We start from the raw sequence: 14,223 nt of genomic DNA on the forward strand, positions 1-14,223 counted from the left end.
TTTATGTCTAATTACGTGGTGGTTATAAATTTCAATTTGTTTTTATTTGAAATATTGAATAAATCATTTAATAAAATTGCAGATATATATATATATATATATATATATATATATATATATATATTTACAGAAAAAAAATACATATAGAAAATAATAAATTATGGATATAAAATTATTTTATTGCATTCGTGGTATCTTTTTTACTAATACGTCATCATACGCCACCTAGAACGATAAAAAATGGCGAGTGTTGTGGTTTGTTAAAATGTTTGTGTATCTAATAAAAATATATTAATGTTATTAATTTGATTCTCATATTAACATTAGATTAAATAAATCTTTATTGAAAACATCCAGTTGTGTAGCGTATTACAATATTTTAAGATATATTAACATTCAACGAAATGGATAAAGTATCTTTGGATGATGAACCCGCGGTAAATTTTAAAACAGCTACATTAGAAATTGCAAAAGATCCAGAAGGAAGCGAAGGTAAGACTATAAATAATTTGTCAATAATATTATTAATACTTTAATAGAATATATATTAAATATTAAATAAAATATATGTCTAAACTCAAGAATTCTCATATATAATGACACGTTTTTGTCTACTTAATAATGAAAATCATGTTATCTAATCTACTTAATAATGAAAGTTTGTGTCAATACTGTATATTTATACCCAAAGATATTCTAAATGTTACATTTTTTAACAAGTTCATATTGTTTACATTATGATATAACCTATATCTTTAATTTCAAGTATTGCGTTAAACATTTAGAGACATATTTACATTATTAATAAGAAACATTGTTTTATCTTCAGGCTCCTCTGCAACAAAAATAGATACAGAAGATAACTCTAAAACTGCAGAACAAACTTCATTTCCTAAAGATATCTCATATGTTCCATTTAAAAATGTGGACGTGCATACTTTCTTTACTGACAGAAAAGAAGTTGTAGAACGTGCAATAAAAGATTGTCATAAGTTTTTACAGGAGATCAGTAGTGATGATATTATTGGAAGTTGGCTTTTAACAGAGTAAGTATTGCTATGTATGATTATTTATTATAATCCATACTTGTAAGTAATATATTTAATATATTAACAATATAAGTATCTATATAAATATATAGATAAGTTTTATTAAAATTGATATGATTGATATTATATAATTTTGCTAAATATTTCTATGAAAAAAGTATTTACTTACAGAATAAGTATATGGGACACAGAAAAAGAAAGACTTGTATTACTTACAACTAAATATCTTTATTCTATGAAATATGATTTTATTTCATTAAAAATATTAGAGTACAGTCAAGTACCCCTAATAAATCTGGACACAGTAGTTATAGGTGAACTGATTTATCCTTCGTCATCTCTTACACCGTAAGTTCAATGAAATGAATATTATTAATTCAAATGTTAAGGGGCTACTATAATTAAAATTAATATTCTTTGTTTTATGATATAAGTAAAATAAACTTTTTATAGACGATTAAATGGTTTGGCAGAAGTTATGTCATACGTAATTAATTGTGCTGTACGTCAAGAATGGTCATCACTCACTACATGTTCCAATCTTACACAATTTGAGCCTAGGTATATTAATAGAATGAATGGAATTTCATACCTGCTTTAATTGTAACTGTTCGTTTTTTATTTTTTTTTGCATTATGGCTTTTTTGATAATATATGTATATATCACTTATAAACATTTTTATTATATTTATGATACATTCAATCTTTTTATGTAGCAATCATATTATTATATTTATCTAATCTGAAATTTTGCTCTGTGTTTTTTTGAAGAGTTGTCATTTGTGCCAACAAATGTAAATGTAAGTTGTGCTATTTTTACATTATGTTTTGTGTGTTTGTGTTATGATTTTTGTAATTGCTTATACTTTTTGATTATAGTTTTAAAATCGTTTGTTCAACATTGTAAACGTAATTTTACGAATTTATAGATATGCGATTTAGATATTTGGATTTAAAAGAATATTTGTAAATTTCGAAATTAAATCATTAAATAATCTTGATTTTTCAGAAAGCGACATATGTTAGGAATACGGCTTATGTGGAATAAAGGACATCCATTATCGCTGAGTAAAAAATGGAATCCATTTGCGAAAAATATACCATGGCTTACATATGCCAGTCATCCATTATTTTGGCATAGAGGTATATATAAATCTTTTACCTTATGGATAATGTCATATAAGAAATATAATTTATAATAATATAATAGGTTCTGAAATGGAAAAGGCAAAATTCGATGTAGAAGCTATGCATGCAGCAGTCCTAAGTTTGTTACCAGAAGAATGCAATATGGTTACTGGATCTATAATTGTAGAGAATTACTGTGGCATTGGTGCATTAGTACATAATAGAAATGCTTTAGGTTTCTTTAAAGTTCGAGGTAAAGTAAGCTTTTAAAAGCAGTAAAGATTTATTTCAAAATATTTAAATCTAATTCAATTATTACCATGAGTACTAAGAGAATTATAAGTACTATAGATCGTCATCCTACTATTTTTACATTAATATTTCAATATCTATATGTATATCTGTATTTAAAATTAATACAGTACTATTTTACTACTAGTCACATGCCTATAAAATGTTTAATAATTTAATGCAATAAAGTAAAAATAGTTTTCATTTTGATAAAATATAAAAGCGTAAGGGGGGAAAAAGAAGCATTTATTATAATATATTAAAATTATTAGCATAAACTTTTGTTTCTTTTTAAAAATGTTTATATTAAATATCCATTTAATAATACTTTTCATTTATCAATGTACAATTTATATATACAATGTTTAATTTATATTATTTATATCTTTTGAATTGGAGTAAAAAATTAATATTAATTGAAATATATCTAAAAGTATATTTATTGTTTCAAAATATAATTATTGTATCAGATATTAATGATTATTTTTATCAATCATTTATTGTATATCTATCACTTTAATTATATCTATGATATTACGTAAAAAATTCACTATTTATGTAATACATAATAAAATAATTATTAATTGAAGATCGTTTATTTGATAAAATCCAAAACAAATACAGTTAGATTGTTCTTACCGAAAAAAGGAGACCCATCCAAAGTCCCACTCGAGAGAAACTAGAATAATTAATATAAAATAATTGTTTAAACTATTATATGGCAATGCGTTTATGAAGATAATAAAGAATTTTGATGAAAATAAGAAACTATAGATGAGTTCTATATTAAAACCGACACTGACACTATTTCACGATTACGTCTACTTATGTTTCGGAAGGAGAGAGCTACGATGTTTACTCGTCGAAATGTAAAAGAAAACTATTCCGATAACAGATAAAGTAAGTCAAATGTTCGTTTTTGTTTACTTTACGCGAGGACAACGATTCCAAGTTCAAAATTTAACGGTATTGTAATATTAAATTAAAATTATTTTATATTTAAAGTGTCTTCCATGCTATGTAATGTTTAAAGCGATTGTACAATTGTTTAAATATTAATCTATTATACATCGATGTATATTAAAGATTATTGAAATTATTGAAAAATTATCAAAATTATAAATTATTAAAGCATGGCCATAAGGAAAGAGTGATTTTCGAAATGTACTCGTCGAAATACAAAAGAGAACTAAATCGATAATTATCGAAGTCTGCAAAAAGTTTGTTTTTGTTGACATTAGGATCACGCGTCCTAAATGAAAATTTACACGTATTAAAATATTAAATTAAACGTATTTTATATCTTATGCCTGTTACGAGCTATAAGATGTTTAAATAAATAAATTATTATTTAAATGTTAATTTATTATACTCCATCCAAATACATCGTAGATTTCATTCTTTCCATATGATCAAACTTTTATAATTTATACTGTATCTTACGTAAATATATGACGTGTAAATTAGTTTTTATTCATTTTAAATATCCTATCTAAATCAATGAAAGAGTCACGTGGTTATACTGGAAGACGAACAACCAATCAGAATAGAGCTACCTTGGTCCTGTCTTCATTTACGTAGCAGAAGGCAACAGTGATGGATCTCCTGAAAGTGTTCTTCGATTTCTTCACATTTTCGATACTTTTTTCGTTTATTTATGGAATTTCGTTTAACAAGTTATACAATAAATTATAACAGAAATCGTATGGTATGTAATGCGAATTTAATTTTTATAATATTTATCGTTTATCAATGATTATTTCATCATATCCTTTTTAATGACGAAATTTGTTAATATATTATATATATATATATATATATATATATATATATATATATATATATATATATCATTTTTTGTTTTCTTCATTATCGATTTCTTAATAAAATTTCATACTTAATTAACAGTGTTTCGTAAAATCAATAATAATGAAAATAAAACCGATATAAGAAAAAAAAAAAAAATACAAATGAAAACAATAACGGACGAAAAGATAAAAATAAAAAAATCATTTTGTATTTGTCATCATATCTCATCGGTATATAACTATCGTTAAGTGGTCAAATTATCGAATGAGAATAAGAATAATCACACTTGAATGATAATAAAAATGCAATCAAAAGGAAGGAAAGAAAGAGATCTATGTGAGACATTAGGGACTAAAATGTTTAAATTGTAGCTTGTTGTTTAAATATATTTTTTCTTTTTTTATTATTATATATAAATTAGCATCGAATATAGAATATACATGATTTATATAATGTTTAATTATATACATTTATATATATATATATATGTATTATAATTATCCATTATTACAATACTATTAGTAGTAATAATAATAATATAAAAATGTGCTATTCCAACAGGAAAAAGAAAATAATAAATAGCGCACGGATAGTATAAAACTGAATTTTTTAGTTTTAATTTTTTTGAAAATAATATACAATATATATACGTAAAATAGAATAATTTACTTGTGTTTTTTGACAGCAAAAAAGAAAAGTAAGAAAGAAAATATAATCCATCTAGACTTGAGAATCTACGATTTCTAAATTACATGTCTAGTTGTTTGTTATTTGCTAAATGTTTCTTATAGGAATTTTACTTTTTAGTACGTATATAAAAAAATATAAAAGGAACTAGACATTTTTTATAAATTTTAAACAATATATCAAAAACTAATAAATGGCTGAAGACGTATTTTCTTATTTTTATCATAAAATAGTCTGTCAATAGTTCATCAAAATACTTGAATGAATTATGTGGTTTCTCTACGTGTGAGAGCACGGCAAATACCATTTGGAATAAGTCAGAAAATTTGAGCTTTGAGTTTACGCACACAAAGAAGTAATTATCTATTTCATAAAAACAAAACACATGAGTGCGCACGCCATACACACACACACACACACATATATATATATACTGTTAAAGCGTTTATATAAAAACATACATATACTGTTTAAGCGTTTATATAAAGATCAATAATAGTAGGAGGTTTCTTTCTTTTTGTCAAAAAATATAAGGAGCGCCATTATATGTAACTTAATATAGTAACTTGAATTATTTTCTTCGTTTCCTTTCTCTTTTATAAAATTTTACTTAAAATCTTATTTAAAATATTATTTTGTTATACTTGTGTTGAAACGTTACGTTATATAAAATAGAATTTATTATAATTGATACTTGTAATATTTTATGTAATATCAAATTCTTTTTTGATCTTAAATCAATAAATATATTTATATAATAACATATATATTTTGTTTTTCTTGAAATGAAATAGGAATACTATGGTATGTATGAAGTAAAGAATTGTTTTTAGCTATATCAATGATATTACTGAAATATTCATAATTTATCTATGTAATATGTTTATGTTATCATATTGTATCTCAGAAATTATCTCATCTTATGATTTATAATAATGTACCATTTTCTTTAGATAAATAATACTCTTTATATATCTTATCTTATATATCGTATCTTATTTACATTTTTAAAATTTGAAAATATAATATAATTATTGTAGCTAAATTATTTCTTTCACATTGTTACATATAATATTAAATTCATGAACACTGATTGTATATCTATTTTTACTAAAACTTGATCATTTTGATTAAATAAGATTTTTCGTTATAATGTTAGTTCATATTATTAAATCAATTAAAATTAATCTAAATTGTTAAAAATTAATACCTATGATTTCTGCGACTTAAAAAGATTATTAAATTTAATTTGGTGAATTTAATATTATATAATGATTATACTTACATTGTTATAAGTGCAATAATAATAATATAATCTCTGTATTTAATAATTTGTAAATTTAGTATTTATAAATACTAATTATTGGCAAAAGTTCAATATTTTTTTTATGAATTTAAGCCTTTATGTTTTCTTTTCATTCTTGCGTATGGACCAATTTCAGGATCCATTACAAAATCATATAATACTGATGTCCAAGAATTATGTTTAGGTAGATCATCATAAAATTCAGATGCAATTCGTTTTACCTGAAAACAAATATATTTTATGTATTTTAAACGTATATTTCTATAATCATAAAAGTAAATATATATATATATATTTTTTTTTTCCATGTAAAATGACAGATTATACTTCAGGTAATCGTGAACCAGGAACAGCAGGAAAATCATGATGCTCATTGTGATACCCAACATTGAATGTTATAAAATTCAAAGGTCCATAATAGCTGTAAGTCTCAAATCCCTTTCTATACATATAATGTTCTGATATAAAGTGACCTGCTACAGGATGCAATCCCATCGCCATAAGTGATCCACCAATTAAATATATCAATATTTTACCACCTGACATATACACAAATATACATATTACAATAATATAAAAATATTTCTTTTTATATCTACTGAAAGTATAAAAGATTTACTAGGTTCTTACCAAAGAAATACCACAAAATTGCATCAAATATTAATTGTATAGCTAAATTGACATACTCAAGCATTAATGGCGCTTTCGGATAAGTTATTAAAGGACGAAAGGCATAAAAAAATGGTTGTAAGCATATCCAACAAAATTTGCCAAATGTCGTGCAAAATAATTTTGCTTCCAATAAAGTTGGTAAATCTGTATCAAGTTTTTCATCTCCCTGATACTGTATATAAAGATGTCATGTTATTTCAAGACTTTTATTAACAAAAATCTATCAAATGATTATTAATATAATATACTCACACGATGATGTTCCAAATGATATTTTCTAAAACTGATAGATACTGGTATTCCTATTGGCAAATTAGCAAACATTCCAAACAATCTATTGGCCATAGGTCTTGCATGCCCAAAGGCAAGATTGTGTGATATTTCATGAATTGCTAAATTATGTGAGGATTGTATATTAGATTTTATAGAAACAAATTGCTTATATTTATTTATTGTTTGTTATTTATTTATTTACTTACCAAGCATAAGCGAATGATTAATAATACCTCCAAAACAATATGCCATTAAAAAAAGTTGTGGATAACTTAAATGTTTAGCGATAAATAAGGATAAAAATTGTACTAAAACCATTCCAGTTACTATCCATTTAAATTGAGGATCGTAACCAAATAATTTCTTTATTTGTGGATATTTTTCTGTAATAAAGGCAATAAATTAATTCTTAATAATGACAAATGTATATTTGTATGATTAATTATCAAATTATAATACAAACTATTTCTTATGTTAATTATTTCAAATAAATATAGTTCAATTAAAACATAAATTATATGTATACAAATATACACATCATAATATATTATATACATTAAAAATCATGATTTTAAGTAATAAATAGTGTAATATATTAATATATATATATATATATATATATATATATATATATATATATATAAGATACATAATATATAAATATAAGATATATATATCTCTTTTCTACAATATAATAAAATTGAAAATTTCTTAGATATAATTATTAGCTGACCTTATCGATAAGTCTTATAAAAAATGTTCTGGCACAATCAGAGTACACAGAAATAAATTTATTGATAAGAACATCACGTACGATCGGTGTAAAATTTATTATACATGTACGTACGTTTCGTATACGTTAAAATATACAATAACAAAAGTTATATTTTTTCTATTACCTAATATTATTTTACGACGACTAGCGTGTGGTTCTTCGGTATAAGTCCATTCGAAGTCTGTTCTTGAAACGTGTTGTCCCATCTCTTCTTGACATGAACTTTCACGAAACAAGAACAATCACTTTTGCCGATAATTTTGCCGAATCGCATATATATGTATGTTCATATATTATATATATATACCATGCCGACACGACGAGAATATTGGTATGTGCGCATGCGTATTTCACGAGTTAAACCGATGATAAATTATTGCTCGATAGGTAATATCGATTGTTTATTCGAATTAATACAATAGAACCAAAAATGATATGTGTTATTAAAGATGAATGAAAGAAAATAAATAAGATGATAGTAATGGGAATAAATTGAACGTTTATTTATTTATTATCGGCATTGTAATAGATAATATGATGATACATATGTACATGAATGTTATCTATCGATTAGTTAAAGTTTCGAATTTAAAATGTAACCAGTTTGATAATCGATATATCCAAATCGAGAGTATATCGATACTTGAGTTATCAATATCGAGATGAAATTAGATGTTTGACACGTCGAACAACGTCAAAGATTTATATGTAATAGTATGTGTGCTTTTACGGTCAAGTTATCATAACTTTAATAACTTTATCATTATCGTTAAAAGCGTTAAGATTGTTCGATGATAAACTCTTAAAATGCTCTTAATAGGTTAGCAAAAAGTATCACTTGTTACAATGTCGTAGTAGATATTTAAATTTTAAATATTGATAGAGGTTAGATTTGCAACTGTCGTGCGATGTGAAATTTTTTCTAATAAATAAAAAAAAAGAAATTTATTTCGAGATGTCGAAATTTAGGATGCTTCCGCGTACATCGCGGATCGTAGCACTTTGTTCTGCTGCGAATTTTATAAATGCAGCGGATCGAGTTATTATGCCGATAGCCATAGTTCTTATGACAGATGAATTTAAATGGAATCTTCATTGGCAAGGATGGATATTATCCGCATTTGCATTTGGCTATTTTACTAGTCAGGTATGGAATAAGATATGTTTAAATTAATTGACATGAAAATTATGTTAAATGAATAATTTGGTTATGTAATGTTAATTGATATTATATAATATTAATTAGATTATTGGTGCAAGTATAGCAAGTCGTTTTGGTTGTAAAACAGTACTAATGTTGGCCGTTTTATTATGGTCTATTAGTACAGTTGTAACACCTCTTTTGGCACAATCTGTTCCGTTACTTATAATCTGCAGAGTGATTCTAGGCCTTGGCGAAGGATTAGGTAAGGATTTTAATAGAACCAAACAATTTCAATATGTCAGGTACGTAATTGTGAATGTTTTAGGCTTGCCAGTGATATTTCATTTATTTGCGCACAGTGTTCCAATAGAAGAAAGATCAAGAGCATTTGGTTATCTTGTGGCTGCTGGTTCTGTTGGTCAAGTTGTTGCATCGATTGTAAGTGTTTTTAAAATTTAGTTATAGTTGCATGCGATTATTTATAAAAATGCATTAATTATTTCTTTATTATTATTATTATTATTATTATTATTATTATTATTATTATTATTATTATTATTATTATTATTATTATTATTATTATTATTATTGTTATTGTTGTTATTATTATTATTATTGTTGTTGTTGTTGTTGTTGTTGTTGTTATTATTATTATTATAATTTTTATTATTAGATATGTCCTAATTTGTCCTGGCAAAGTGGATTTTATTTATTTGGTAGTATTGGAATTATTTGGACTTTGCTGTGGCTAGTATTATATCAAGAAACCAATTCTCAGGATGAAATTCCTCTCTTTGTACCAAAGGTAAATTCTTTTTACAATATCAATAATTTATATATATATATAAATAACATTTTTTTAATTATCCTTTTAGGTAACACAAAATAGAAGTTTACGTTGGACTGAATTCATTACGCATTGGCCTTTATGGGCTTTGTATATAGCACATTTTGCAATGAATTGGAGTAATTATATAATTATGCAATGGTTACCCACTTACTTGGCGAGAAATATATCTGCTAATAAAGAAAGTATTAGTTTAACAGCACTTCCATATATCGTCAATTCTCTTGTTGGTATTGGTAATGTATCTTACAGAAATGTTTTATTATTATTTTTTTTTTTTTCAAAACAAATTTATAGAATATAATAAATATTAAAATTTTTATCCAGTTGCAGGATATAGTGCTGATAATCTTATACAAAAAAGATGGTCCGTCTTGTCTGTAAGAAGACTGATGACAAATATAGGATTAATAGGGCCAGGAGCATTTTTATTAGCATTTTGTGCAGTTGATAATTTACTTGCCGCAGTAATGTGAGCATTTTGAAATATTTCTTTGTGTAATAATATACAATGTTTATTATATATTTTTATATGCTAATTGTATATATAATTGTATCGAACAGTTTTATTTCTATATCAATGGGACTTTGTGCATGTAATTCTTCTGGACATCTCAGTAATCACGCAGACATAGCACCAAATCACGCAGGAATTACTTTCGCTGTTTCAAATACGATCGTACGTATTCTTTTTTTTTTTTTTTTTTTTTTTTTTAAGAAGGCTATGTATATATTAATTTTAATTCGTCAATTAAATTTCTTCCAGGCAACTATTCCTGGTATTTTGTGTGGTCCATTAACGGCTGAATTAGTAACAGCTTCTCATGGTCGATGGATGCCAGTATTTGTTTTAGCTGCAGCAATTAATTTCACAGGGGCTATAATATACCAAAGTCATAGCTCAGCACTTCCAGTATTGTGATATGATTCATTGTCAAAGGACGAACTATCAATTGTTCCAGGAAAAGGATAGCATATTTGTTTATTTGAAAGTGTATATTTACATCGAGACTGTGGTATATAGATTATATACAACAATATAGTTTTGGAATCTTAGTATATAGATCCAACATGGTATACACTTATATTACATGGAAACCATTGAAAAACATATCAAGATATCAGAAATATATTTTAAGAGACTCGTAATAGAAGATATACGTTCGATGCAGTTTAGTGCAAAGTGATGACAATTGCAACAGTGCCATTTTTTTTGTCTTAGATGCATAGACCGTAATTTAATGGTTAAAACTCTCGACGAACGTGTTGTATGAATATAAAATAGCACATTATCGTCTTTAATTTGTGCATCATGACGTCACGAATTAATAGGTAACATTTTGTGATATGTTTTAATATATATAAATATATGTATATATATATATATATATATTTATATATATTATATATATTAAATAAATATATATATATAAATATATATATATATACATATATATAAATATATATATATATATATATATATATATATATATTTTATATATACATATGAGATTTTAATTTTTCATATAGAAAAAAAATGTATATTCTGTATAAGTCAACATTGTACATAAAGAATGTTTAAGAAGCAATTTTTATATATATATCTATCTATATATATATATATATATATATATATATATATATATATATATAAAAAGAAAAAACGTGCCATTCGGTTAGTTTCTTTTTTTTCTTTACATTTTTTCTTATATTGGATACAACGATAGTAAATCTTTTTTTAAATATTCCGACTGAAGGATTTGATCCAATACATCTTTCGATAGATTTAGACCATTAAAACCCATTTCGACGAATGCATTACCTTCTGAGAATTTTTCATTATTCTTTTCGTCAAAAGTTTCAATTGATTTTGTATCTACGTTTTTCGTATCACTCATCGATCCTATATTTTCTGCTATATCATTATCGTTCTTATGTGTTTCAATTTCGTATTTCTCTAAATTATTAATATCTTTTTCATTAATGCAAGTGGCATAATCAAAATCTTTTTCAGGATTCTCGTCGAAGTCATTTACAGATACATTTACGTTGATATTAAGATTTTTATCTTTCATCGTATCAAGTTGATCAATATTCGTAGTATAATCATCTAAATATTTTTCTATCTCGGTTGTAACTTTAGATGATATTTTTTCTTTCAATAAATCATTTTCATGTGAATTTAATGAATTCGATTCGAAGTTTAAGATATCGTTTATATTCCATAATCGTTTTTCTGTAAACAACGAACGTTTTTTATTAATATCTTTTTTTTCTTCCTTTATAATATCTTCCTTAAATAATTCCTTGGTTGGAGAAGTATTTGTGGTTGTAGATTTTAAATCAATCCATTGATCTCGTTTTGAAAATAACTTGTTCTTAATACGTTCGACGTCTCGTTGAACTATTGTTTTAGGTTCCTTTGAATGTTCATTGATACTTTTTAATACATCTCGATTCATCGTCGAGTCAGCGTCTTTTTTTATTTTATTTACATTGCACGCAGTGCTTTCCAAAATGTCATATAACTTTCTTATACGTGGATTTGACATATATTTATTTTTTTTACGATATTGATATTTTTGAAATTGGTCCCAATTAGTTTTCATATTCTGGGCGTCCTGATCGATTTCACTTAATTTCAATGATGTCGTTTTATCTGAATGTAAAAAGAAATAATATCGTAATATTTCATGAATGCAGGATGTGTTTATTTTTTTTTTTATTTATTTATTTATTTATTTTTATTTTTTATTTTTTTTTTAATAGATGAAATTATACAAAATTCGAGTTTAATCATAGGACTTACGTTTATTGCTCGATACATTCGAAATTTTATTATTTTTCATCGGGGTTGTCTTGTTTAAAATAAATGGTAAAGACGCTTGATTCTCCAATATGTTTGTCATTTTTTCTTCTTTTTCGAAAACATTAATCGAACTATTTATAGAGGGATTTAATTTTGGTAACGATGCAATTTGACGAATTTTACCCTTTGTAACATCTTTCTTAACGGTAGTTGTTGATTTTGAAACTCTTACATCTGTATAATAATAGATGTCCCAGAAATTGATTAATTGGTAATTAATTTATCATTTTTATATTAATGAACAATGATCATTCATTCTTACATTCCAATACCTTTTAACGCATCGTCCTTTTGAACATTTCCAAAAGGATTGAATTCATATACGATGTTGTTCGTCGCAGAGATCCTTTTTATAGGTTGCCACGTATGTGCTGTCCTTTTTATCCAACGTGCATTTTCCGTATTCTATTAAACGCATAAAATTATTAAATTATTCATTGAATTAGTAGATTAAGATTATTTTGTCATTGTCAATGAAAATTGTCACGTACGACATTCTGTTTAATTTTATTTTTTCTCGCAGACATTCTTCTCCCATTATTTGATCGTTCTTTAGCGTTATCGTATTTAGAAATAATTTTTGATTTGGAATCGCACGTATCTACATCAGAATCCAATTGATTATCGCAGTGTAAGGAACATAACGCTTCCGATATTTTCTGTTTGTCGATTCTGGCCAATCTGTTTCTATACGATATTTGAAAATACAAAATTTGTTTATAATTATTCCTTCCCTTTTTCTTTTTCTTTCCTTTTTTCTTTTTTTCTTATATATTAAAAAATTATTTAGATCTTACTTGTTGTAAACGTTGACGCGAATGTACTCTCTTAAAACTTTTTCAGGGCTCGTGAAATGTTGAAAATTAAATATCACTTTGTCACCTTTTCTAACGAATAAAGGATAAGCTCTGAAAATATTCTTCTGTGTTGGATTCGATTTTCGTGATTTCTTGTTAACACTGAAACTTGATAATTCATTTTTTATTTTTTTTTTATTTTCTTTTTCTTTTTTTTTTTTTTTTGAAAATTATTTAGAAATAACTATTAGAAGACTATTATTTATTCAGAAATAAATTCACGAAATGTTCTACAATATACAGGATGATCTATTTATGACTCGAAATTTCATACATCAAGGATTTGTTGATTCGTAATCATATAAAGTTGAATATTTTTATATGAACATACGTATGTACGTAAAATACGACTCCTAACAGGATAACACAAGAGAATTACGTTGTACGCCAAGAGAACTTTTATTATTAGGAGATTATTTTGCACGAATTGTTGTCGACTTTATATGTTCTCGAAACAAAAAATTAAAATGTCAATTAATAAATGTCCTCCTTCAATGATTAGCAGCTTTATCACGA

At 25.0% G+C, this 14,223-nt stretch overlaps 4 protein-coding genes across 5 annotated transcripts; 2 read left to right on the forward strand and 2 right to left on the reverse strand.

Annotated features, from left to right (window-relative positions):
• The first annotated feature begins 208 nt into the window (after positions 1-208).
• LOC118445089 (tumor protein p63-regulated gene 1-like protein) lies at positions 209-3,250 on the forward strand. 2 transcript variants are annotated; one of them, XM_035874065.2, is made up of 6 exons: positions 209-492; positions 830-1,046; positions 1,221-1,397; positions 1,503-1,610; positions 2,059-2,192; positions 2,260-3,220. In XM_035874065.2, exons 1-6 carry the CDS (start codon positions 405-407, stop codon positions 2,445-2,447), a joined length of 912 nt encoding a protein of 303 aa, XP_035729958.1. In that variant the 5' UTR covers positions 209-404; the 3' UTR covers positions 2,448-3,220. The 2 variants fall into 2 exon arrangements, with proteins under 2 accessions (XP_035729958.1, XP_035729959.1); XM_035874066.2 differs by lacking the exon at positions 1,503-1,610 and having other exon boundaries at positions 2,260-3,250.
• A 1,563-nt stretch (positions 3,251-4,813) lies between these two features.
• ifc (delta4-sphingolipid-FADS-like protein ifc) lies at positions 4,814-8,284 on the reverse strand. Its single transcript, XM_035873920.2, has 6 exons — positions 8,115-8,284; positions 7,422-7,598; positions 7,195-7,334; positions 6,901-7,114; positions 6,598-6,809; positions 4,814-6,491 (listed from the first exon to the last, which is right to left on the reverse strand). The coding sequence occupies exons 1-6, from the start codon at positions 8,194-8,196 to the stop codon at positions 6,351-6,353; spliced, it is 966 nt and encodes a 321-aa protein (XP_035729813.1). The 5' UTR covers positions 8,197-8,284; the 3' UTR covers positions 4,814-6,350.
• A 362-nt stretch (positions 8,285-8,646) lies between these two features.
• Positions 8,647-11,326, forward strand: LOC118445031 (uncharacterized). The gene is made up of 8 exons (XM_035873919.2): positions 8,647-9,137; positions 9,237-9,396; positions 9,460-9,572; positions 9,808-9,939; positions 10,010-10,217; positions 10,309-10,453; positions 10,546-10,660; positions 10,748-11,326. The coding sequence occupies exons 1-8, from the start codon at positions 8,946-8,948 to the stop codon at positions 10,901-10,903; spliced, it is 1,221 nt and encodes a 406-aa protein (XP_035729812.2). The 5' UTR covers positions 8,647-8,945; the 3' UTR covers positions 10,904-11,326.
• Positions 11,327-11,662: 336 nt separating this feature from the next.
• Positions 11,663-13,346, reverse strand: LOC146873141 (uncharacterized). Its single transcript, XM_085655678.1, has 4 exons — positions 13,338-13,346; positions 13,113-13,255; positions 12,791-13,017; positions 11,663-12,640 (listed from the first exon to the last, which is right to left on the reverse strand). The coding sequence occupies exons 1-4, from the start codon at positions 13,344-13,346 to the stop codon at positions 11,688-11,690; spliced, it is 1,332 nt and encodes a 443-aa protein (XP_085511804.1). The 3' UTR covers positions 11,663-11,687.
• Between the last annotated feature and the right edge of the window lie 877 nt (positions 13,347-14,223).

The sequence above is a fragment of the Vespa mandarinia genome, chromosome 3, assembly GCF_050613455.1.
Source record: "Vespa mandarinia isolate Hongniang chromosome 3, ASM5061345v1, whole genome shotgun sequence".
NCBI classification, from domain to species: Eukaryota; Metazoa; Arthropoda; class Insecta; order Hymenoptera; family Vespidae; genus Vespa; species Vespa mandarinia.